This window comes from Pseudochaenichthys georgianus, chromosome 10, assembly GCF_902827115.2.
Source record: "Pseudochaenichthys georgianus chromosome 10, fPseGeo1.2, whole genome shotgun sequence".
Taxonomy (NCBI): Eukaryota; Metazoa; Chordata; class Actinopteri; order Perciformes; family Channichthyidae; genus Pseudochaenichthys; species Pseudochaenichthys georgianus.
Window position 1 is genome coordinate 20,969,909 of NC_047512.1, and position 27,655 is coordinate 20,997,563.

General features: G+C 41.5%; 2 protein-coding genes across 2 annotated transcripts in view; both read right to left on the bottom strand.

Moving 5' to 3' along the window:
* The window catches only part of LOC117453601 (cadherin-related tumor suppressor-like), a 221,288-nt gene extending 205,743 nt beyond the window's left edge, over positions 1 to 15,545 (bottom strand). The window contains 2 exon segments of the mRNA XM_071204485.1: positions 6,202 to 8,607; positions 13,152 to 15,545. Of these exon segments, the coding sequence (XP_071060586.1) occupies positions 6,202 to 8,607; positions 13,152 to 15,545 (4,800 nt within the window).
* A 7,312-nt stretch (positions 15,546 to 22,857) lies between these two features.
* LOC117453626 (protocadherin gamma-A11-like) lies at positions 22,858 to 25,304 on the bottom strand. The gene has a single exon (XM_034092510.1). It carries the CDS (start codon positions 25,243 to 25,245, stop codon positions 22,858 to 22,860), a length of 2,388 nt encoding a protein of 795 aa, XP_033948401.1. The 5' UTR covers positions 25,246 to 25,304.
* Positions 25,305 to 27,655: the final 2,351 nt, after the last annotated feature.

The following is a 27,655-nucleotide window of genomic DNA, read 5'->3' on the forward strand; positions in this document are numbered from 1 at the left end:
AAGAGGGAAAACTCCTTTCATCAGAGTAGAAATTAATTATGCAATTTCTGAATGTGTATCTACAATCCAACTCCAAAATTAAATAAAGACAACCAGGCCATGCAGCATAGCATATAAAACAGTTTATAGCGACAGCAGGAAACAAACAAAGTGGCTGAGAGGCCGAGGCTGGGCCCGTTTGCTCTATGACACGCTGAGATCAAAACTCTGTTGAATAATAATGAAAACTGGGATGATCAACTTATGTTCCTTAGACATAGACATTGTTATGATAATCAAAGCAATCATTAAACTTGCAGTCAACAAAAAGTACAACGACCCCGTGTCACCCTCTCTGCCACACAGACACACACCTCACGCAGGTCAACAGGATTATTATTCCCCTGAGTACTGCCCATCACCATGTGACCCAAAGCAACCATCCCATAGCGATCTAACAAATATCTTATAATAATACAAACCAGTACAAAACAAATGTGTATATTCAAAATGCATTACTTTGTACGTGTGATGGCTCCTACAGTTAATACACATTACTAAAACACAATCAATCCAAGGTAAAAACATCAGGCAGAAGAGCCTTTACTAAAATACATGTCCCAGAAAAACTATCTAGCCTGAAAGAGAAAGTATTTCCTTCTGTATACCTGTCCAAACTACCTGCATGAAACTCAGACTTTATTCTGATGGAACATTTGACAGAAAGGGACATATAGTGAAAGACAGAGAGAAACCATGGTCGTAATGGTGTGAAGTTGATGAAAGTGTGAAGAGAACTAAACAAAAAGGTGCATCAGCTGTTCAGCACCAAGGACAGAGACATGAGCCCAGCCACACACACACACACACACACACACACACACACACACACACACACACACACACACACACACACACACACACACACACACACACACACACACACACACACACACACACACACACACACACACACACACAGATAAAAAGGCTGTGTGTGTGTTTTTGTTTCTTAAGAACAAAGTCCATGACCCTTAAAAACTGCCTGCACTGTGACACTATGGACTTGTATAAAACTGTGGATCTATAGAAAATATGCTGTTTTAGGGTGATCGAAGAGCCCTACCACACACAGTAAAATACTGATTCAAATGGCCCTAATCCTCTTCTAAAACGCGGGGGTAACCATCAAAGAATAGAGATACTTTATTGAGTTTGTCAACATGTATCAACAAGGAAAAGCAGATGGATTAGAGCCAACTCTGACTATAAAAAAAGGATAATAAAACAAGCAGATCTGGCAGCATATAGCCTACAAAAAGACTGGTAAAGACGTATTGCTTTTAATTTGGTAATCCCACAGCAGTTAACAAGACCAATGCAAGTGAAATATGTGCAATATTTGATTTATGTATGTGCAATAGGGAAAGTGCTGTACCTGTATGTTTCTTGCTTGTTTCTTTGCCATGTGATATGTGATCTCTGTTCTGTATCTATGACGGATTGTCCTGAATGTTTTATGTTTTATTATCTCGATGCCCAAGACACATTTCTTATAAGGGAGACAATAAAGCTCTATATATCTAATGCACTATAAAAACTATTTAGAAAACCTGGAAGAGAAAGTCCCTTAATCGGACAGCATGACCGCCTACCTGTGTGAAACTCGGACTGTATCTTCACGGCAAAGTGATGTTCTGTCAATTCCTTCATAATCTAATAAACTATTTAAAATAGTCTACACATAACCAAGCCAGGATCCTCACAGTGAAAACACAAACTGAATTATATGTTGTTGTTGTTGTTGTTGTTGTTGTTTTTTACTGTAAACATATTTCTCCCAAGAAAGTGAGATGGGAGAGCAATCAGCAGAACAAACTCAACTTGGACTGGATTCAAATGCAAAGCATGCATTCTATACTCTCAATACGTTGTGAGTGATTCAGTTGTTAACGTATGTAAATCAGCCTGTTAGATATCAATAGGATGTATACTATGACCTTAAGTATGACACACAGAAGCACCTGGCAGGTAATGAATGACCACAGACATCTGAGCTCTAAACAAACATGCCAAGTCCAGAGTGATTGAGTCCCAGCCGTCATTTACATACACTGAGGCCTGGTTCCACCTGCTCTGCTCTGCTGTGCTGCTGTAGCTGAGGCCTGGTTCCACCTGCTCTGCTCTGTTGTGCTGCTGTAGCTGAGGCCTGGTTCCACCTTCTCTGCTCTGTTGTGCTGCTGTAGCTGAGGCCTGGTTCCACCTTCTCTGCTCTGCTCTGTTGTGCTGCTGTAGCTGAGGCCTGGTTCCACCTTCTCTGCTCTGCTGTGCTGCTGTAGCTGAGGCCTGGTTCCACCTGCTCTGCTCTGCTGTGCTGCTGTGCTGCTGAGGCCTGATTCCACCTGCTCTGCTCTGCTGTGCTGCTGTAGCTGAGGCCTGGTTCCACCTGCTCTGCTCTGTTGTGCTGCTGTAGCTGAGGCCTGGTTCCACCTTCTCTGCTCTGTTGTGCTGCTGTAGCTGAAGCCTGGTTCCACCTGCTCTGCTCTGCTGTGCTGCTGTAGCTGAGGCCTGGTTCCACCTGCTCTGCTCTGTTGTGCTGCTGTGGATGAGGCCTGGTTCCACCTTCTCTGCTCTGTTGTGCTGCTGTAGCTGAGGCCTGGTTCCACCTGCTCTGCTCTGTTGTGCTGCTGTGGCTGAGGCCTGGTTCCACCTGCTCTGCTCTGTTGTGCTGCTGTAGCTGAGGCCTGGTTCCACCTTCTCTGCTCTGTTGTGCTGCTGTAGCTGAGGCCTGGTTCCACCTTCTCTGCTCTGCTCTGTTGTGCTGCTGTAGCTGAGGCCTGGTTCCACCTTCTCTGCTCTGCTGTGCTGCTGTAGCTGAGGCCTGGTTCCACCTGCTCTGCTCTGCTGTGCTGCTGTGCTGCTGAGGCCTGATTCCACCTGCTCTGCTCTGCTGTGCTGCTGTAGCTGAGGCCTGGTTCCACCTGCTCTGCTCTGTTGTGCTGCTGTAGCTGAGGCCTGGTTCCACCTTCTCTGCTCTGTTGTGCTGCTGTAGCTGAAGCCTGGTTCCACCTGCTCTGCTCTGCTGTGCTGCTGTAGCTGAGGCCTGGTTCCACCTGCTCTGCTCTGTTGTGCTGCTGTGGATGAGGCCTGGTTCCACCTTCTCTGCTCTGTTGTGCTGCTGTAGCTGAGGCCTGGTTCCACCTGCTCTGCTCTGTTGTGCTGCTGTGGCTGAGGCCTGGTTCCACCTGCTCTGCTCTGTTGTGCTGCTGTGGCTGAGGCCTGGTTCCACCTTCTCTGCTCTGTTGTGCTGCTGTAGCTGAGGCCTGGTTCCACCTTCTCTGCTCTGCTCTGCTGCTGTAGCTGAGGCCTGGTTCCACCTTCTCTGCTCTGTTGTGCTGCTGTAGCTGAGGCCTGGTTCCACCTGCTCTGCTCTGCTGTGCTGCTGTAGCTGACGCCTGGTTCCACCTGCTCTGTTGTGCTGCTGTGGCTGAGGCCTGGTTCCACCTGCTCTGCTCTGTTGTGCTGCTGTGGCTGAGGCCTGGTTCCACCTGCTCTGCTCTGCTGTGCTGCTGTAGCTGAGGCCTGGTTCCACCTGCTCTGCTCTGCTGTGCTGCTGTAGCTGAGGCCTGGTTCCACCTGCTCTGCTCTGCTCTGCTGTGCTGCTGTAGCTGAGGCCTGGTTCCACCTTCCTCCGGGAACAGCGTGGATACTGTTGTGCTGGACTGGGAGAATGGCGGGTGTCGTGTTTCTGCTGTGCCTTTTCTTGGCTGTGCTGGACAAGGAGAAGATCGCTAGTCGTCCTGAAAAATCTACTGGATTCGGGTATGTTCTGCCGCCCGCAGTGGACATCCCCTGTACAGTTTCGGAGGTTTTGCACAAACAATTGCTGGTTGCACTGTCGCGGACATTCATTTCGGAAAATGTTTGTCTTTCTCACATGCCTGCCACGATGGTCCTTCAGAATTGTTTTTTAAACTCTAATCTCACTTTCGCGAAGTTTGCTGGTGACTCTAGAACAGCTGACAATGTATGTGTGTTGATTAAGAGTGTTCATTTTGATGGACTGTCTTCTGAGTGGTTAAACATTTCTAATGGTGTACCACAAGGTTCTGTTTTAGGACCACTTTTATTCTCCATATATATTAACAGCGTAGGTGATAATGTGGATGAAGCTACTTTAAATTTTTATGCGGATGATACTGTGATGTACTGTGCAGGTCCCTCCATTGTGCAGGTCCCGCTGTTGTTAAATTACAGGCTGTTTTGAACACTATTCAGACTCAGCTCTCTGAATTAAAGCTTCTTTTAAATGTGGAGAAAACCAAGGTAATGCTCTTTTCTAAAGCAAGAAAGACACCAGAGCCTGTTTTAGATATTGTAACTACGCAAGGAACAAAACTTGAAGTTGTTGCCTGTTACAAATACCTTGGTATCTGGCTTGATGATTGTCTCACTTTTAAACTTCATGTCAATAACCTGCTTAAAAAGCTGAGGGTTAGGCTAGGTTTCTTCTACAGGAACAAGTCCTGCTTTCTCGCTTGAGGCCAGGAAAAGGCTAGTCACTGTGACCTTTTTACCTGTGCTGGACTATGGGGATCTGGTCTATATGAATGCACCTGCCTATTGCCTGGAAAAGTTAGATGCTGCGTATCACAGTGCACTGAGATTTGTGACAAACTGTAAAGCATTAACCCATCACTGTACCCTGTATGCAAGGGCTGGTTTGCTTTCACTAACTGTACGGAGGCTCAGTCACTGGTACATTTTTATATACAAAGCCATGCTAGGGAAACTTCCATCTTATATCTGCTCCCTGATCTCACGGAAAATTGTAAGTGGCTACTGCCTGAGATCGAATGCTGTGGTTTTATTAAATGTGCCAACTGCTAGGACTGTCTTAGGAAGACAGCTTTTAGATGCGCAGCTCCTCTGTCTTGGAATAGTCTGCAAATTAAATGGAAACTGAACAATCTGGTGCCACTAAATGTTTTTAAAGCTCGGTTGGATGCTAGTCAATCGGAAGCTATTGGTAACTGCTTATGTGGATAACTATGTAAATGATGCTGTATGATGTCCTTTTGTTGTTCTGTTTATGTTTTTATGTTTCATGTGGAACTACTTGAGCAGGTCTCCCTTGAAAAAGAGATCAATGATCTCAATGGGATTTATCTGTATAAATAAAGGTTTGAAATGAAATGAAATGAAGTGCAAGATCAATATACAACTTTAAATGTATTCATGTGGCAGACACTTTTGAACGAGGCAATGTACAAATGACATCCCATCCAAGCAAACTTCTATAAGCAGAAACCTTATAGGTTAAGTTTAACAAAGCTCAGTTTGAAAATTACCATTAATCAGTGGCACAAGAATGCATATTAAAAGATTGAGACATAAATACATGATACGGTTTTTTTTTTTAGAGAGGTTTCTGGCAGAAACATTTAGCAAATCGGTCAATACTGTAAATAATATAATAGAAAATATACTGCAATAGAAGAAAAATATTCTACTGACTTCAACTGAAAACATAAAATTGCCATGACAAAACCAACATTTTCCAAGTGTCAAGAATCTATTAATATGTAAAAAGATGTAAAACGAAAATCAGCAAGTGTAATAAATGAACACTAAACAAAAACTTCAACTAATGAGCACAAGGTTACATCTTAATTGTACACAAACTAAAATGGTACCCTGCTTGAAGTCAAATCGATTTTGAAATCTCAAAAACTTGCTCGTTGAGGAAAATGATGACAAATAGGATGGCGTGGACGTATACACAATTAATTAAAAACAATGCCTTGAGTTTATAAATGTCCTGCTGTTCAAAGTGCAACTCATTAAGAATAGAATATTAGAAAGGAAAACATGTTAGAAATTGTTTTAATTAAGTATTTGAAAGAAGTTGGTCTACGTATTTATACCTCTTAACACTCCAAAGGGAAAATGTATCTGGATAAAAAAAGGGAAGACAATTCCAGCTACTTCAGGACGATGAACACAAATGTCATTATAGGTATAGTCCCTACCTCAGGACGATGAACACAAATGTCATTATAGGTATAGTCCCTACCTCAGGAGAGGAAGTTACATTTATTTCCACGACATTAAATTGTCTAAAATAGTCGTTTAAAGAAAGAGAACGGCAAAAACATATCTGAGCAGCTTGATCCCATGTTGCAAATATAGATGTCAACATTAAGTCACCACAATTCCTACCTCTGGGGAAGAATCACAGTCTCCAAACACTTCAGCAAAGTCTGAAGGGCTTTTCCTCAGAGTCTGGTCAGCAGGCAGTGTGTTGTCATTGGAAGATGACACGAACTTAAAGTCACTGGTTCTGGAACCTGTTGTCAGGTAGGCGTCATAATTGTAAGCGCTGCGTAAAGTTCCTGTTCCGTCAACATCTGCGTAATTAGGAGGGAGATAAGCGCTGGGGATGGCGACTGCTCCATCAAACAACAGTCTGGGCTTTCTCCTGCGACAAAACCTCACACCCAGGATGATGATGATGAAGGTGAGGAAAAAGGTGGACACGGACACCAGCGCGATGATCAGATAAGAGGTCAGTTTGGAGTTCTTCTCATCATAAGAAATGTCCTTCAGTTCTGGCACCTCAGCCAAGTTATCAGAGATAAGTAAATACATGGAGCAGGTGGCAGAGAGAGAGGGCTGTCCGTTATCTTTCACTGACACAACAAGGTTCTGTTTCATGCTGTCAGACTCAGAAATGTCCCGCTGTGTCCTGATCTCTCCGCTGTGGAGACCAATAGTGAAAAGTCCCGGATCAGTGGATTTGACTATATGATAGGACAGCCAGGCGTTCTGTCCGGAGTCCGCGTCCACCGCGATCACTTTGGACACCAGAGAGCCTCCGTGTGCAGCTTTGGGGACCAGCTCGGTCATGAAGGAGTTGCCCTCCGGGGCGGGGTACAGTATCTGAGGAGAGTTGTCATTCACATCCGATATGAACACACTGACGGTCACGTTGCTGCTGAGCGGAGGAGAACCGTTGTCTCTGGCCATCACGTGCACTTTAAAACTCCTGAACTGTTCATAATCAAACGACCTCACAGCGTGGATCACCCCCGTGTCTCCGTTAACAGACAGGTAGGAGGACACCGGGGCACCGTTCACCTCACCGGGTAACAGAGAATAAATCACGGTACCGTTTTGTCTCCAGTCGGGGTCTCGAGCAGTAACGGAACATAAAGTGGAGCCAGGTTTGTTGTTTTCAGTCACATGTGCGCTGTAGGACTGCTCCTCAAACACAGGTGGGTTGTCGTTGATGTCTGCTACAGATAACTGAACAGTTTTAGAGGAGGACAGAGGGGGAGAGCCCTCGTCAGTGGCAGTGATTGTTATGTTGTAATCAGACACTAGTTCACGGTCCAGTTGTCCTGTGGTCACCAGAGAATAATAGTTTTTAATAGAAGGAACCAACTTAAAAGGGACGTTTTGCTGAATGGAGCAGCGGACCTGTCCGTTAGTCTCAGAGTCTCTATCCTGCACGTTAATGATGCCCACCTCTGCACCAGGTGACACGTTCTCAGGTATGGGGTTAGTCAGGGATTTGAGGTATATTACAGGGGCATTATCATTTACATCAGTGATGTCAATTATCACTTTTGCTTCGGAAGAGAGACCATAACCATCTTTGGCCTCAACCATAACTTCATAATTTGATCCCTCTTCATAATCAATTTCACCTGTCACAAATATTTCTCCAGTTTTCTCATCTAGTAAAAATAGCTTTTGTGATTTATCAGAGAGTCGGCTAAATTCATACGTAACCTCTCCGTTCACCCCTTCGTCTGCGTCTGATGCACTTACAGTGATAACTGGGGTTTTCATAGGTGAGTTTTCCGGTAACGAGGCCGTATATACAGACTCAGTGAAAACTGGGGAGTTATCATTAGCATCAAGTACAATGACGTGTATGACTACAGTCCCGGATCTCTGAGGAGAGCCTCCATCTAAAGCTGTGAGCAATAATTTCATTTCCTGCTGCTCCTCTCGGTCCAACTCTTTATCTAAAACCAACTCACCATATTTTCTTCCTGCATTTGTGGTCTGAATATTGAACACAAAGTGAGGGTTTTGCTGCAAAATGTAGCTTTCAACTGAGTTCTTTCCTATGTCTGCATCGTGAGCTGCATTTATGCGATACCTAGCTCCTTTGACAGCGGACTCACGTATTTCCAGTTTAATAATATACTTCGGGAAAATTGGTGAATTGTCGTTTATATCTTGCACCTGCAGGGACAACCGGTGTAACTCCAATGGACTCTCTAACAGCAAGTCAAATTTAAGAACACACGAAGGCTTTTCTCCACAATGCTCCTCTCTGTCGATCCTTTCCTCAACGATTAAATCTCCACTACGAAGGTTGATTCCGCAATAATGTCTGTCGTTTTTTTCCATATCGACACGAGCTTTTCGAGCAGCCAGTCTTCCCACCTCCAGTCCGAGATCCTTGGCGATATTTCCAATAACAGATCCACGCTTGAGCTCCTCCTGTACAGAATAGCTCAGGTCTCCGTGTGCGCATTGCAGCGCAACAAAGAAAAACACAAAGCCGTAGCTTTGAAAAACGCTCCGTCTATTCCTCATCCCCAGGCAGTACTACACAAATGAAGACAAGTCGATATCAAGTTGATAATATGTGCCCTACAAGCATAAGTGTCGTCAGTGTTGAAAACACAGGGGTGGTCGAAGCAAATGTGTTATAAAAGGCAGGCTCAACGCTTAACCTTAGCTGGTCTATAGTGCCACCGTGAGACAACATAGAATATAACAGCTTTAGAGAACTGCTGCATGTTGTCTTAACATATCACCAAGTCACCTGGATATTTACTTTAATAAAAAGGCATTATATGAGTTATTTAATAAAACTCTTAATAAGGCACTTTCATGTGTTAAACGTTTCGTTAAGATAAGTAAGATGATTGTTATCTGTGTTTTAAAGCTTTCAAACAATACTATTTCTGCTCATAGTAATCCACACACAGCTCTTCATAGTAATACAAATAAGACAACACTCTGCACAATGTCGGAACACAGATCAATTAATTCATTGTTGCCCACTTAATACTCAAACTTTTTGATTAAAAAAGCAAGTATGTCTCTCTCTTCTCTCCCTCTGAAATACAATTAAGTAGAATGCTTTTGTCGTCAAAAATGTAAAGATCTGCCTCAAGCTTTCTCCAAAAACCTCTTGAATACATTTATAAAATCGAATTAGTATATATGAGATTCATGAAAGCCAATGAAAAATAACAGAGCAACAGTTTGCCTTTTATGTTGCACTGGTGTAACAAATATTGTTGTCTTTACATTCACAATGAGATTCAAAATTAAAGGGATGACAATATTACTGCACTGAAAATAAGGCAATAAATGGAATTCCTTAGACAATGAGATGAATTGACAAAGAAGCCATTTCGATCACCAATACATATATATTGATGTGCTAATGTACTTTTTTTACTTGTGTGTTTTTAATCTAGCACCAAAACTATCACTCAAATCCCTGATTTTGAGGATAAAATAGAACACGGGCATCTGGAAAACCAATGTATAAGTAATGTGTCCTTTATCCAACCCAGTATAACGGCCAGACGTATATGTCACGTCAACACATCCTCACTCCCAGGTCGGCCTATGTTGACGTTATGTCAAGTCCCCTGCCGGCTTTTTCCAACGCAAGGGGGGGGGCCTTAGCGTCCATTTTCAACGCAAGGGGGGGGGGCCTTAGCGTCCATTTTCAACGCAAGGGGGGGGGGCTTAGCGTCCATTTTCAGCTTTCCGGGATGTCCATGTGCTTCTATGGACGCTCATGGAAGCACGGCATTCATTTGTGTCGACTGCCCTTAAAGGCAATGTGAGCGTCCATTCTCATTGGATAGCGGAGAATTGTACACCAGGAAGTAAATATTCCCCTTACTGACGATTGATTTCACAGTGATATCTGCACTACTCATCGACTAAAAAACACCAGATTATCCTTGTTAATTACACAACATTGATTGGTTTAAATTGTGTGCAATGCTTTTGTATTTTTCCCCTTCGATTCGGAGAAACAAATCTTTTTTCGGAGTAAATGATGGCAGAAGACACTACACTACCCAGAATCCCCAGCTATCATTTCTCCCTGCAGAAAAAGAAAACATGGCCGAACTTCGTTTTATTCTGGGTGTAAAATGCCTATTTTAAAGTTAGTTTGGCTATTAAAATGCGTTTTGATGTCATTTGATGCGAGAAATATGAGTTGTTATTTCAGATTATGTGTGCAGTGGATGTACATGATCTTTAGTTTGCTAGTTATTACGAAGATTACTTCAGGAAATTGCGTCCAACGTTTTCATTGTTACCAAGGTGGTTGCTAGGGACGCTGCTATCGATATTATTTCTGTTATGTTGTGTAACTGTTTAATGGTGTTATCTTTATTGCTACCCCCCTTCCCCGTCAATGTATAGTGTTGGTCCACAGCGCAAACATATTAGTTAACAAAATCCGCATCTAAAGATACGTTATTTCCCCCTGTGCAATTCCAGTCTCACATCTCACAGCACATCGTCATTAACAAATACCGGAAACAGACCGAAAACGTTTAAAGAAAATAAAATAATACCTTATTCCGAGTGTGCTTGCTTTTCTCTTTGAAAGTCATCACATAACGGCATTGTAATACACGGTTCGGCTGCATTAAATATTACATATCTGCCGTAGTTCTGTATTTATAGAGCCCTGATGAGAAGACAAACATGAGGAACTGAAAACGTGACGTGGATCATAAATATATCAGCCATTAAACAACATCTTACATTTCTTTTCACACAATACGTCTCTTTGCCGTATCAACACTAATTCGGCTCACTTTTATATTTGATCCAATTGGTAGATAGGCTGTATTTACACCATAAAGGTGCACAGATGATATAAAGAGACACCTGGTGGTTAAAGCATGTTATTGAATTTCATTATTTTTATTATTAGATATTAATAGGATCCCTATAAAGTATATTCATTACTCGTTATTCTCTACTAATAGTTAATTAAAGACTGTATATAATGACTATTTTGCACATCCCGTTCAAGATTTCAAGATTTTCTAAGGTTTATTGACAGATCATATAGGCCTACACAACTATGGTGTAGTTCTGCACTGAATGAAAAACTTGGGTCGCAGGTTCCTCAATAGTGCATTACAAGACATCTATCAATATTTGTGCATACCTCCAGCAATGTTAACTATGTTAAAGCACTTATTTTAACTGATATTATACATAATGTATTATGCTCTTATAAGATGTATGCAGATATTTCATCTCCGGCCTTGTCAGGTATTGAACAATCAATAAATAAAGAACACAGAATTGTTAAATATAAAACACAGAATTTGTGTGATTATACTAAATGATTTTCAAATAAACACCACTGCAGATTTAACTGTTACACATGCTGATGTAACGCAAATGTTCCAACTTGGGATCAATAAAGTATATCTTATCTTAAGCTGATCGATGGCTACTGCCATATTTGCAAAATGTGCCTATGAACCTTGACAAGTGCATGTTTCAGGCTTATCAATTAATGTAATGTAATGTAATGTAATGTTATCAATTACAAACAGGAGGGGTCACAAACATAAGTCCAGCTGTTAAATAAAGCTCTTCTGACCTTAGCTGGCGTGTGGGTATATATATTAATACTGCCCATTATGGGCACCAGCGATTTTCACCCATTTATTAATTATATGTTTTAAATGTGAGTGTTTCCTGTCCCCTAAACCTCCAGGGATGTACACAGTTTAATACTGGCAACTTCTTATTATGGGAAATACGAAAACGTCTTTTAAAACTACAACTCCCAGTAGAGACGTGCCATAGAGAACATGTTGCGAAACAGAATAGCCAGCATGTGTAGTTCTGGGGACGGGGTGGGGGAGGGGGGGGGACGCGGTGGACCCGTTCAAATCCAGTTTTGAACAGTCTGCCGTGGTACCATCCCATTTCAAGTGCTGTTCGAGGCTCGGTAACCCTCGGAGCACACTCTCCAATCACAGAGCTTGAGGACTATCACGGGGTTTGTCAAACAGAGCACATGGTGTAGTCCAAACGATAGCTGGGGATTCTGGGTAGTGTAGTGTCTTCATTGCCTTTAAGGGCAGTTGACACAAACGAATGCCGTGCTTCCATGAGCGTCCATAGAAGCACATGGACATCCCGGAAAGCTGAAAATGGACGCTAAGGGCCCCCCCCTTGCGTTGAAAATTGACGCTAAGGCCCCCCCCCTCGCGTTGAAAATGGACGCTAAGGCCCCCCCCCTTGCGTTGGAAAAAGCCGGCAGGGGACTTGACGTAACGTCAACATAGGCCGACCTGGGAGTGAGGATGTGTTGGTCAGGTTGGTCCACGCTGGGAGACGTCAGGGTGACACGGTTTCACTCCCTCAAAGCGTCACATTGACACGGTATTGTTAACATGGCCCACCAGTGCAGATATACCCGGATGTTGAGAAGCAAGCCTCTATTACGACTTTTGGTTCACTAACACACATCTTTGTGGAGAATATGAAGATTTGTTCAGTTCTTGTCAAGGAAATGTATATATATATATATATATATATACACATTTCCTTGATTGAAAAAATCTTCGTATTCTCAACAAAACTATATCATGTTTATATAGTATTAAATACATTTCCTCGAACGAAACAATACAACAAAATCCAACCCCTCTGACGGGTGAAACAGTATCATCCTGACGTCCCAGCGTGGACCATGGTGATATTTACACGTCTGGCCGTTATACTGGGTTGCATTTTGCTGTTTAAAAACAAATAAAACGAATAAAAGGGGTGGGCTGCTTTTGACAGATATAAATGTTTTCAATAATAAGCAATTTATTTCAAAAAAGCCTCTACTTCAATCACCAAATTATTTGAAACACCTATACGGGACACTTTGCTGTCAAATATTGATGCATCATTAAGCCCTTTGAGTGCATCAAGTAAAGCTCTTAGTTACTTGTACAGTGTCGTTAATTTGATCGACCTTACATTGTCTTAAATGGTCGTTTAAAGAAAAAGAACGGCAACAATGTATCTGAACAGCTTTGTTCACATGATGCAAATAGGTGTCACCATTAAGTGACGATAATTCCTACCTCAGGAGAAGAATCACAGTCTCCAAACACTTCAGCAAAGTCTGAAGGGCTTTTCCTCAGAGTCTGGTCAGCAGGCAGTGTGTTGTCTATGTAAGATGACACGAACTTAAAGTCACTGGTTCTGGAACCTGTTGTCAGGTAGGCGTCATAATTGTAAGCGCTGCGTAAAGTTCCTGTTCCGTCAACATCTGCGTAATTAGGAGGGAGATAAGCGCTGGGGATGGTGACTGCTCCATCAAACAACAGTCTGGGCTTTCTCCTGCGACAAAACCTCACACCCAGGATGATGATGATAAAGGTGAGGAAAAAGGTGGACACGGACACCAGCGCGATGATCAGATAAGAGGTCAGTTTGGAGTTCTTCTCATCGGAAGAAATGTCCTTCAGTTCTGGCACCTCAGCCAAGTTATCAGAGATAAGTAAATACATGGAGCAGGTGGCAGAGAGAGAGAGCTGTCCGTTATCTTTCACTGACACAACAAGGTTCTGTTTCATGCTGTCAGACTCAGAAATGTCCCGCTGTGTCCTGATCTCTCCGCTGTGGAGACCAATAGTGAAAAGTCCCGGATCAGTGGATTTGACTATATGATAGGACAGCCAGGCGTTCTGTCCGGAGTCCGCGTCCACCGCGATCACTTTGGACACCAGAGAGCCTCCGTGTGCAGCTTTGGGGACCAGCTCGGTCATGAAGGAGTTGCCCTCCGGGGCGGGGTACAGTATCTGAGGAGAGTTGTCATTCACATCCGATATGAACACACTGACGGTCACGTTGCTGCTGAGCGGAGGAGAACCGTTGTCTCTGGCCATCACGTGCACTTTAAAACTCCTGAACTGTTCATAATCAAACGACCTCACAGCGTGGATCACCCCCGTGTCTCCGTTAACAGACAGATAGGAGGACACCGGGGCACCGTTCACCTCACCGGGTAACAGAGAATAAATCACGGTACCGTTTTGTCTCCAGTCCGGGTCTCGAGCAGTAACGGAACATAAGGTGGAGCCAGGTTTGTTGTTTTCAGTCACATGTGCGCTGTAGGACTGCTCCTCAAACACAGGTGGGTTGTCGTTGATGTCTGCTACAGATAACTGAACAGTTTTTGAGGAGGACAGAGGGGGAGAGCCCTCGTCAGTGGCAGTGATGGTAATGTTGTAATCAGACACTAGTTCACGGTCCAGTTGTCCCGTGGTCACCAGAGAATAATAGTTTTTAATCGAAGGAACCAATTTAAAAGGGACGTTTTGCTGAATGGAGCAGCGGACCTGTCCGTTATTCTCAGAGTCTCTATCCTGCACGTTAATGATGCCCACCTCTGCACCAGGTGACACGTTCTCAGGTATGGGGTTAGTCAGGGATTTGAGGTATATTACAGGGGCATTATCATTTACATCAGTGATGTCAATTATCACTTTTGCTTCGGAAGAGAGACCATAACCATCTTTGGCCTCAACCATAACTTCATAATTTGATCCCTCTTCATAATCAATTTCACCTGTCACAAATATTTCTCCAGTTTTCTCATCTAGTAAAAATAGCTTTTGTAATTTATCAGAGAGTCGGCTAAATTCATACGTAACCTCTCCGTTCACCCCTTCGTCTGCGTCTGATGCACTTACAGTGATAACTGGGGTTTTCATAGGTGAGTTTTCCGGTAACGAGGCCGTATATACAGACTCAGTGAAAACTGGGGAGTTATCATTAGCATCAAGTACAATGACGTGTATGACTACAGTCCCGGATCTCTGAGGAGAGCCTCCATCTAAAGCTGTGAGCAATAATTTCATTTCCTGCTGCTCCTCTCGGTCCAACTCTTTATCTAAAACCAACTCACCATATTTTCTTCCTGCATTTGTGGTCTGAATATTGAACACAAAGTGAGGGTTTTGCTGCAAAACGTAGCTTTCAACTGAGTTCTTTCCTATGTCTGCATCGTGAGCTGCATTTATGCGATACTTAGCTCCTTTAACAGCGGACTCACCTATTTCCAGTTTAATAATATACTTCGGGAAAATTGGTGAATTGTCGTTTATATCTTGCACCTGCAGGGACAACCGGTGTAACTCCAATGGACTCTCTAACAGCAAGTCAAATTTAAGAACACACGAAGGCTTTTCTCCACAATGCTCCTCTCTATCGATCCTTTCCTCAACGATTAAATCTCCACTACGAAGGTTGATTCCGCAATAATGTCTGTCGTTTTTTTCCATATCGACACGAGCTTTTCGAGCAGCCAGTCTTCCCACCTCCAGTCCGAGATCCTTGGCGATATTTCCAATAACAGATCCGCGCTTGAGCTCCTCCTGTACAGAATAGCTCAGGTCTCCGTGTGCGCATTGCAGCGCAACAAAGAAAAACACAAAGCCGTAGCTTTGAAAAACGCTCCGTTTATTCCTCATCCCCAGGCAGTACTACACAAATGAAGACAAGTCGATATCAAGATGATAATATGTGCCCTACAAGCATAAGTGTCGTCAGTGTTGAAAGATATACAGAACACAGGGGTGGTCGAAGCAAATGTGTTATAAAAGGCAGGCTCAACGCTTAACCTTAGCTGGTCTATAGTGCCACCGTGAGCCAACATAGAATATAACAGCGTTAGAGAACTGCTGCATGTTGTCTTAACATATCACCAAGTCACCTGGATATTTACTTTAATAAAAAGGCATTATATGAGTTATTTAATAAAACTCTTAATAAGTCTTACATGTTGTTAAACTTTTCGTTAAGATAAGTAAGATGATTGTTATCTGTGTTTTAAAGCTTTCAAACAATACTATTTCTGCTCATAGTAATCCACACACAGCTCTTCATAGTAATACAAATAAGACAACACTCTGCACAATGTCGGAACACAGATCAAGTAATTCATTGTTGCTCGCTTAATACTCAAACTTTTTGATTAAAAAAGCAAGTATGTCTCTCTCTTGTCTCCCTCTGAAATACAATTAAGTAGAATGCTTTTGTCATAAAAAATGTAAAGATCTGCCTCAAGCTTTCTCCAAAGACCCCTTGAATACATTTATCAAATCTAATTAAATTATATTAGATTCATGAAAGCCAATGATAAATAACAGAGCAACAGTTTGCCTTTTATGTTGCACATGCAGTAACAAATATTGTTGTCTTTACATTCACAATGAGATTTAAAATTAAAGGGATGACAATATTACTGCACTGAAAATAAGGCAATACATGGAATTCCTTAGACAATGAGATTAATTGACAAAGAAGCCATTTCGATCACCAATATATATATATTGATGTGCTAATGTACTTTTTTTACTTGTGTGTTTTTAATCTAGCACCAAAACTATCACTCAAATCCCTGATTTTGAGGATAAAATAGAACACGGGCATCTGGAAAACCAATTTATAAGTAATGTGTCCTTTAGCCAACCCAGTATAACGGCCAGACGTATATATGTCACGTTGGTCCACGCTGGGAGACGTCAGGGTGACACGGTTTCACCCCCTCAGAGCATCACATTGACACGGTATTGTTAACATGGCCCACCAGTGCAGATATACCCGGATGTTGAGAAGCAAGCCTCTATTAGGACTTTTGGTTCACGAACACACATCTTTGTGGAGAATACCAACCCAGTCTCACAAAAAAACGTGTAATAACTACGTTGGTCCACAACGTAGGATGTAGTATTTCTACAAAAACGCCTCTGAAATTGTAAGATCCCTACGTTTTTTTTCACCATTCATTCCAATGGCTGGCGTCTATGTCACGTGATCTTCACATTTCTCCCTGCAGAAAAAAAAAACTTGGCCGAACTTCATTTTATTCTCGGTGTAAAATGCCTATTTAAAGTTACTTTGGCCATTAAAATGCGTTTTGATGTCATTTGATGCGAGAAATATGAGTTGTTATTTCAGATTATGTGTATGTGGATGTACATGATCTTTAGTTTGCTAGTTATTACGAAGATTACTTCAGGAAATTGTGTCTATACAACGTTTTCATTGTTACCAAAGTGGTTGCTGGACGCTGCTATCGATATTATTTCTGTTATGTTGTGTAACTGTTTAATGGTGTTATCTTTATTGCTACCTCATTCCCCTTCAAAGTATAGTGTTGTTCCACAGCGCAAACGTATTAGTTTAACAAAATCTGCATCTAAAATGGTGCAGAAACGTTATTTTCCCCTGTGCAATTCCAGTCTCACATCTCACATCACATCGTCATTAACAAATACCGGAAACAGACCGAAAACACTTTATTCCGAGTGTGCTTGCTTTTCTCTTTGAAAGTCATCACATACCGGCATTGTAATACACGGTTCGGCTGCATTAAATATTACATATCTGCCGTAGTTCTGTATTTATAGCCCTGATGAGAAGACTTCTAGACAAACATGAGGAACTGAAAACGTGACGTGGATCATAAATACATCAGCCATTAAACAACATCTTACATTTCTTTTCACACAATACGTCTCCTTGCAGTATCAACACTAATTCGGCTGACTTTTATATTTGATCCAATTGGTAGATAGGCTGTATTTATACCATAAAGGTGCACAGCTGATATAAAGGGACACCTAGTGGTTAAAGCATGTTATTGAATTTCATTATTTGTATTATTAGATATTAATAGAATCCCTATAAAGTATGTTCATTACTCGTTATTCTCTACTAATAGTTAATTAAAGACTGTATATAATGACTATTTTGCACATCCCTTTCAAGATTTCAAGATTTTCTAAGGTGTATTGACTTATCATATTCACAAACGGTGTAGTTATGCAATGAATGTAAAACTTTGTGTATACCTCCAGCAATGTTAACTATGTTGAAGCACTTATTTTAACTGATATTATACATATGTATTATACTCTTATAAGATGTATGTAGATAGTATAAGAAATGTGCAGAATATGACAATTTAATGGTGGAGGTACACAAATATTGAAAGATGTCTTGTGATGCACTGTTGAGGAACCTGTGACCCAAGTGTTTCATCTCTGGCCTTGTCAGGTATTGAACAATCAATAAATAAAGAACACAGAATTATTAAATATAAAACACAGAATTTGTGTGATTATACTAAATGATTTACAAATAAACACCACTGCATATTTACAATTATACACATGCTGATGTAACGCAAATGTTTCCAACTTGGGATCAATAAAGTATATCTTATCTTAAGATGATCGATGGCTACTGCCATATTTGCACAATGTGCCTCTGAACCTTGACAAGTGCATGTTTCAGGCTCATCAATGAACAACAGGAGGGGTCACAAACATAAGACCAGCTGTTAAAATAAAGCTCTTCTGACCTTAGCTGTCGTGTGGGTATATATTAATTCTGCCCATTATGGGCACAAGCAATTTTCACCCATTTATTAATTATATGTTTTAAATTTGAGTGTTTCCTATCCCCTAAACCTCCAGAGATGTACACAGTTTAATACTGGCAACTTCTTATTATGGGAAATACGAAAACGTCTTCTAAAACTACAACTCCCAGTAGAGACGTGCCATAGATAGAGAACATGTTGGAAACACAATAGCCAGCATGTGTAGTTCTGGGGACGGGGTGGGGAAGGGGGGGACGCGGTGGACCCGTTCAAATCCAGTTTTGGACAGTCTGCCGTGGTTCCATCCCATTTCAAGTGCTGTGCGACGCTCTGCACACTCTCCAATCACAGAGGTTGAGGACTATCACGGGGTTTATCAAGCGAAGCGGAGAGAATACTTACTTCCGGGTGTAATATTCTGTAAAGCAAATGAGCTGCTCCGACCCTCGGTCCTGACGGACTCCAACTTGTGTTTATTAATCAAACAAAGAAATAAACACAAGGATAATTATGTGTTATTGTTGAGTAAATTGGGAATTGCACAGGGGGAAATAATATCTATTGTGGTGATTGACATTATTCACCCACAGATCTATGGGTTAGGGTATTGTTCTGCACGGACATTTTAGTGAGCCGGACTTCCTGTCTCCGCCGGTCTTCGCTTCCCGGGCATGAAGCTGTTTACATGTGTTTTGAGATGCTAAATAAAAGTCTAGCTTGTACCTTCAGCCTGTCCTCCTACAAAAAACGACCATATAGGTCGATTGTTCAGCAGCTAAATACGACCCAGAGACACGTTTTAAAGTGTAGCGCCTCTAGTGGTCGTGTAAGAAACAACATGCTCCTGTCGATTGCAAACGCTCCGGAGGGTCGTTTATTCACAAATAACCCTCTCTGGAAAATCCTAAATTGTGGAATAGTTTGGCCATTAGAATGCTTTTTTATTAGATTTCTAGCGAGAAGTGTATATTGTACTTTTATAATCCACGTCCAGTGGATGTGTAGGATCTACAGTTTGATAGATATACGAAGATGATTTGAGGTCTCGCCAGGAGAACGTGTACTGTATATGGGGCAACTTCCATGTAAAGTTAGCGTGGGTGAAAACAGTATTTCCGGTCTCGAAGTTTTCATAATAAAACCGGAAGTATTCCCCACACTGTCAAATGATTACGCAGTGATATCTCCATTACTCATCCACTAAAAAACATCAGTTTATCCTTGTTAATTACACAATATTGATTGGTTTACATTGTGTACAATGCTTTTGTGTTTTTAACCTTCGATTCGGAGAAACAAATTGTTTTTTCGGAGTTTAGACACGACAGAGTTTCCGAAGACACTACACTACCCAGAATCCCCAGCTATCGTTTGGGACTACAACATCCGCCTTGCTTTACAAACCCCGTGATTAGCCCTCAAGCTCTGTGATTGGATATTGGAGTGGCAGTGTGACAAGGTTACGCTGAGCGTCAAAGCTCTTTGAAATGGAATGGAACCACGCCAGACTATCCAAAACTGGACTTGGACGGGTCCAGCCCGGCCCTCCCCCCCAGAATTACACTTGCTGCCTATTGTGTGTTTCGCAACATGTTCTATGGCACGTCTCTACTGGGAAATGTAGTTTTAAAAGACGTTTTCGTATTTCCCACAATTAGAAGTTGCCAGTATTAAACTGTATACATCCCTGGAGGTTTAGGGGACACGAAACACATTGGTGTTATCAAATTTAAAACATATAATTAATACATGGGTGCAAATTGCTTGTGTCCATAATGGGCAGCATTAATACCACATGACAGCTGGACTTATGTCTGTGACCCCTCCTGTTGTTAATTGATAAGCCTGAAACATGCACTTGTCAAGGTTCAGATGCACATTTAGCAAATATGGCAGTAGCCATCGATCATCTTAAGATAAGATACTTTATTGATCCCAAGTTGGGAAATGTTTTTGTTACAGCAGCATGTACTACTTTGTTCTACTCCACTACAATTCAGAGGTTAACCTGGTATTTTTACTCTACTACATTTATTTTTGTTACTTTGCAGATTCTGATTAATGATGTGAAATATAAACAACCCTTAAATCAGACTTTAGTTACACCTGAGTAAAATTCAGCCTTATCAGTTTGTCTGTTTTGCACATCCTCCTGTTAATATCTTTGGACGTCATGCACTAAATTGTTTTACTGTAGAGATCACTACAGTATCTTCTAGATATTTTCCATTCTATATTTCTATCATTGACCCCTATTTTGTATGTAGGCTACTCTTAATATTTAAATGTTTTCATCAATAACTAAATAAATATAACTTATTCAACATCTACATTCAATAACGTGCTTTAACCACTAGGAGGTGCGGTTTAGACCAGTGGTCTAGTTAATAAAACATAATAATATCGTACATAATATGACTATTCACTTTATTGTGAGTTTAAAACAGAACGGTAAAGGAAAATACAGTTTCAGTCTCTCGATGTGAAGCTTATGCATTGTACCATGAACCTGTATAGACCTGTAACAGTCAACTGCATGAGGAGTTGGAAAGGTAGTTCAGAAAATCAGTAATATCTTTAAAAACTACAAAAAAGTCCCTTTCTCTCAGCTGTGCACCGTTATGGTGTAAATACAGACTATCTACTAATTGGATCAAATATAAAAGTCAGCCGAATTAGTGTTGATACTGCAAGGAGACGTATTGTGTGAAAAGAAATGGAAGATGTTGTTTAATTGTTGATATATTTATGGTTCACGTCACGTATTCAGTTTTGGCGGCATCTCTTCCAGTTTGTCAAAAGGTCTTCTGATCAGGGCTCTATAAATACATATCTAGGGCAGACTATGTAATATTTAATGCAGCCGAACCGTGTATTACAATGCCATTATGTGATGACGTTCAAAGAGAAAAGCAAGAACACTCGGAATAAAGTATTATTATTATTTGTAATGTTTTCCGATTTCATATCACATAAACACCATATCCCGACGTGCATTGCGGCGTGATTTTAGCCCTATCAAAACCTCTGAAAAAAGAAATGTGTCTCTCAGAATCGAAAGAGAAAAACCTATGGGAAAAACACAAAAGCATTGTACACAATTTAAACCAATTAATGTCGTATAATGAACTAGGATAAACTGATGTTTTTTTAATGGATGAGTAGTGTAGATATCACTGTTAAATCATTTGATCATTGGTTTTATTATGAAAACGGCGAGACCGGAAATACTGTTTTCAACCCGTAACTTTACATGGAAGCTTGCCGCATATACACGTTCTCCTGACGAAATCTCAAATCATCTTCGTAATATCTATCAAACTATAGATCCTACATATCGACTGGACGTGGATTCTAAAAGTACAATATATACTTCTCGCTAGAAATCTAATCATAAAGCGTTTTAATGGCCAAACTATCCTACAATTTAGGATTTTACAGAGAGGGTTATTTGTGAATAAACAACCCTCTGTAACGTTTGCATTCAACGGGAGCACTCGAGGCCGACAATTTAAAAACGTAATTATAGGTCGTATTAAGCGCTTGAACAAACGACATATTTGATCGTAATAAGGGCTTAAAACAATCGACCCATTTGGTCGTATGAGTTGGAGGACTTGTTGTGTACCTTTGATACCCCGCCTCCGACTCCCATCTCTCGGCACCACACTATGCCACAATTTTAGATGCGGATTTTGTTCGCTAAACTAATACGTTTGCGCTGTGGACCAACACTATACATTGACGGGGAAGGGGGTAGCAATAAGGATAACACCATTAAACAGTTACACAACATAACAGAAATAATATTGATAGCAGCGTCCCTAGCAACCACATTGGTAACAATGAAAACGTTGTAGACACAATTTCTTGAAGTAATCTTCGTATTCTCAACAAAACTATATAATGTTTATATAGTAGTAAATACATTTCCTTGAACGAAACAATACAACAAAATACAACCCCTCTGACGGGTGAAACCGTGTCATCCTGACGTCCCAGCGTGGACCATGGTGACATATACACCTCAGGCCGTGATACTGGGTTGCATTTTGCTATTTAAAAACAAATAAAATGAATAAAAGGGGTGGGCTGCTTTTGACAGTTATAAATGTTTTCAATAATAAGGAATCTATTTAAAAAAAAGCCTCTACTTCAATCACCAAATTATTTGAAACGCCTGCTTACGGGACACTTTGCTGTCAAATATTGATGCATCATTAAGCCCTTTGAGTGCATCAAGTAAAGCTCTTAGTTTCTTGTACAGTGTCGTTGATTTGATCGACCTTACTTTCTCTTAAAAGGTCGTTTAAAGAAAAAGAACAGCAAAAAAGTATCTAAACAGCTTTGTTCACATGATGCAAATAGGTGTCACCATTAAGTGACGATAATTCCTATACCTCAGGAGAAGAATCACAGTCTCCAAACACTTCAGCAAAGTCTGAAGGGCTTTTCCTCAGAGTCTGGTCAGCAGGCAGTGTGTTGTCATTGTAAGATGACACGAACTTAAAGTCACTGGTTCTGGAACCTGTTGTCAGGTAGGCGTCATAATTGTAAGTGCTGCGTAAAGTTCCAGTTCCGTCAACATCTGCGTAATTAGGAGGGAGATAAGCGCTGGGGATGGCGACTGCTCCATCAAACAACAGTCTGGGCTTTCTCCTGCGACAAAACCTCACACCCAGGATGATGATGATGAAGGTGAGGAAAAAGGTGGACACGGACACCAGCGCGATGATCAGATAAGAGGTCAGTTTGGAGTTCTTCTCATCGTAAGAAATATCCTTCAGTTCTGGCACCTCAGCCAAGTTATCAGAGATAAGTAAATACATGGAGCAGGTGGCAGAGAGAGAGGGCTGTCCGTTATCTTTCACTGACACAACAAGGTTCTGTTTCATGCTGTCAGACTCAGAAATGTCCCGCTGTGTCCTGATCTCTCCGCTGTGGAGACCAATAGTGAAAAGTCCCGGATCAGTGGATTTGACTATATGATAGGACAGCCAGGCGTTCTGTCCGGAGTCCGCGTCCACCGCGATCACTTTGGACACCAGAGAGCCTCCGTGTGCAGCTTTGGGGACCAGCTCGGTCATGAAGGAGTTGCCCTCCGGGGCGGGGTACAGTATCTGAGGAGAGTTGTCATTCACATCCGATATGAACACACTGACGGTCACGTTGCTGCTGAGCGGAGGAGAACCGTTGTCTCTGGCCATCACGTGGACTTTAAAACTCCTGAACTGTTCATAATCAAACGTCCTCACAGCGTGGATCACCCCCGTGTCTCCGTTAACAGACAGGTAGGAGGACACCGGGGCACCGTTCACCTCACCGGGTAACAGAGAATAAATCACCGTACCGTTTTGTCTCCAGTCGGGGTCTCGAGCAGTAACGGAACATAAAGTGGAGCCAGGTTTGTTGTTTTCAGTCACATGTGCGCTGTAGGACTGCTCCTCAAACACAGGTGGGTTGTCGTTGATGTCTGCTACAGATAACTGAACAGTTTTAGAGGAGGACAGAGGGGGAGAGCCCTCGTCAGTGGCAGTGATTGTAATGTTGTAATCAGACACTAGTTCACGGTCCAGTTGTCCTGTGGTCACGAGAGAATAATAGTTTTTAATAGAAGGAACCAACTTAAAAGGGACGTTTTGCTGAATGGAGCAGCGGACCTGTCCGTTAGTCACAGAGTCTCTGTCCTGCACATTAATGATGCCCACCTCTGCACCTGGTGACACGTTCTCAGGTAAGGGGTTTGTCAGGGATGTTAAACTGATAACAGGGGCGTTATCATTCACATCAGTGATAGAAATGATAACCTTGGTATAAGATGACAGCCCTAACCCATCTTTTGCTTTAACTCGTATTTCAAATGATGTTGTAGTTTCATAATCTACAGGACCAATTATTCGTATCTCACCAACTTTTCTATCAATACTAAATATCTTCTTGAAATCTTCAGTCACGTGTCCAAATTCATACGTCACATCTCCGTTGACTCCCTCGTCTGCATCCGCAGCGCTCACTGTGACAACTACAGTGTCTACAGGAGAGTTTTCAGGCAGACTGGCTTTATAGACGGCCTGGCTAAACACTGGGGCGTTATCATTAGCATCCAGCACAGTGACGTGTATGACTACAGTACCTGATCTCCGAGGAGAGCCTCCATCTAAAGCTGTGAGGAGCAAATTGATCTCTTGTTGTTTTTCACGATCAAGCTCCTTTTCAAGAACAAGCTCTATTGTGTTTCCATCAACAGCCAAAATGAAATTATCGTTATTTTTGAGGCTGTACTGCTGAACTGAATTCTGTCCTACATCCGCATCGTGCGCATCTTCCAGCACAAAACGAGCTCCCTTACCTGCCGACTCCTGAATTTCAATATTTATAAATTCTTCCTTAAATTGTGGCGAGTTATCATTAATATCCTGAATGTGAAGATTAATCCGATGGAGCTCGAGGGGATTCTCCAGCACCAGCTCGTATTTTAGGATGCACGAAGCCTTTTCTCCACAAAGCCCCTCTCGGTCAATCCTGTCGGCAACAATCAACTCTCCGTTATTCAGGTTTATGTCACAGTAACGTTCACCAGTCCCATCGCTGCCAATGCGGGCTCTTCTGTTAGAGAGCGCGCTCCTTTCCAGCCCGAGATCCTTCGCCATATTTCCAATAACTGACCTTCCTTTCATTTCCTCTGGAAAAGAGTAGCTCAAGTCTCCATACACGGGATCCATGAAAATAAGGAGGAAATAGAAGCCACACGTTTGAAACGAGATTATGTTGGAATCCATCATCGACAATGAATTACTAACAGGCAAAAAAAGAAAGCGAACAAAGACAGCTCATCCACATAACACGAATAGCAACTACCGACTGTCCTATCGACAGGAGAACAATAATGAACGTCCACACCAAAGGAAGCAGGAAGACATCTTAAAGCGGGTATATAGCGCCACCTTGAGGTTTTAAAGAATTCTCATTTAAAAAAAATCCAAAATGGAAGGTTTCAAATTGAGCATATATCCTGCGTTAAACTTTTTATAATCTGTTAATTAAATAGACAAATATTATGAAGCACAATAAATATGTGCAACCGCAGTAATCCTTTAGGTTTAATCAGGAAACAGTGTCAACAAGCACTTGTTACATTAGGCATATGCAGGCTATGCCTTTCATTAATATCTTGTCTTGCATTTCAATTCATGAAATTATTGTTTTTACTTATGTTTAGTTCTTGTGAGTATCCAGTCTATACTCTTCTTAAGACAGGGTGTCATGCTAACCGACTAGCCAGTATCTTTTTTAATAAACGTTTATATTAATTATTTGTTTTCCTTGCTTTGAAAAAAACTGAAACTATATTTCCTCATAAAGAACATATTCATTATGACCAAGATTGTCACATTTGCAGGGTTGTGAACATTTGGAAAACCGAGCACCTGAGTCTGTAGCTGTCTGTAAAATGTTCAAAGGATTATTTATGTGACAATCTTTTACATGTTTATGAATACAAAATGTAGATGTTTATAAGTTTACATATTGTACTTACAGCTTTAACCAGTCATAATGTATCCCTGTGGTTTGATCACAACATTAACCTTCATTTTTACTTTCTTATTTCCTATTGGTATATTCTAAATCAGGGAGGAACCAAAGTAGTATAGTGTTGTAATAAAAAGTGAAAGTGTGGGAAACTTGAATAAAAAGTATCCGAAAGGAAAAGGGATGTTCAGCACCGAGAACAGAGGAATGAGCCTCGACACTCAAACATACTTGACAACAGAGGAAAGAGCAGTCATATGAACACACAAAGACAATAGCTATCTTTCCCCTCTCCTGGAAAGAGGGAAAACTCCTTTCATCAGAGTAGAAATTAATTATGCAATTTCTGAATGTGTATGGACAATCCAACTCCAAAATTAAATAAAGACAACCAGGCCATGCAGCATAGCATATAAAACAGTTTATAGCGACAGCAGGAAACAAACAAAGTGGCTGAGAGGCAGAGGCTGGGCCCGTTTGCTCTATGACACGCTGAGATCAAAACTCTGTTGAATAATAATGAAAACTGGGATGATCAACTTATTTTCCTTAGACATAGACATTGTTATGATAATCAAAGCAATCATTAAACTTGCAGTCAACAAAAAGTACAACGACCCCGTGTCACCCTCTCTGCCACACAGACACACACCTCACGCAGGTCAACAGGATTATTACTCCCCTGAGTGCTGCCCATAACCATGTGACCCAAAGCAACCATCCCATAGCGATCTAACACATATCTTATAATAATACAAACCAGTACAAAACAAATGTGTATATTCAAAATGCATTACTTTGTACGTGTGATGGCTCCTACAGTTAATACACATTACTAAAACACAATACATCCAAGGTAAAAACATCAGGCAGAAGAGCCTTTACTAAAATACATGTCCCAGAAAAACTATCTAGCCTGAAAGAGAAAGTATTTCCTTCTGTATACCTGTCCAAACTACCTGCATGAAACTCAGACTTTATTCTGATGGAACATTTGACAGAAAGGGACATATAGTGAAAGACAGAGAGAAACCATGGTCGTAATGGTGTGAAGTTGATGAAAGTGTGAAGAGAACTAAACAAAAAGGTGCATCAGCTGTTCAGCACCAAGGACAGAGACATGAGCCCAGCCCCACACACACACACACACACACACACACACACACACACACACACACACACACACACACACACACACACACCACACACACACACACACACACACACACACACACACACACACACACACACACACACACACACACACACACACACACACACACACACACAGATAAAAAGGCTGTGTGTTTTTGTTTCTTAAGAACCATGACCCTTAAACACTGCCTGCACTGTGACACTATGGACTTGTATAAAACTGTGGATCTATAGAAAATAATGCTGTTTTAGGGTGATCGAAGAGCCCTACCACACACAGTAAAATACTGATTCAAATGGCCCTAATCCTCTTCTAAAACGCGGGGGTAACCATCAAAGAATAGAGATACTTTATTGAGTTTGTCAACATGTATCAACAAGGAAAAGCAGATGGATTAGAGCCAACTCTGACTATAAAAAAAGGATAATAAAACAAGCAGATCTGGCAGCATATAGCCTACAAAAAGACTGGTAAAGACGTATTGCTTTTAATTTGGTAATCCCACA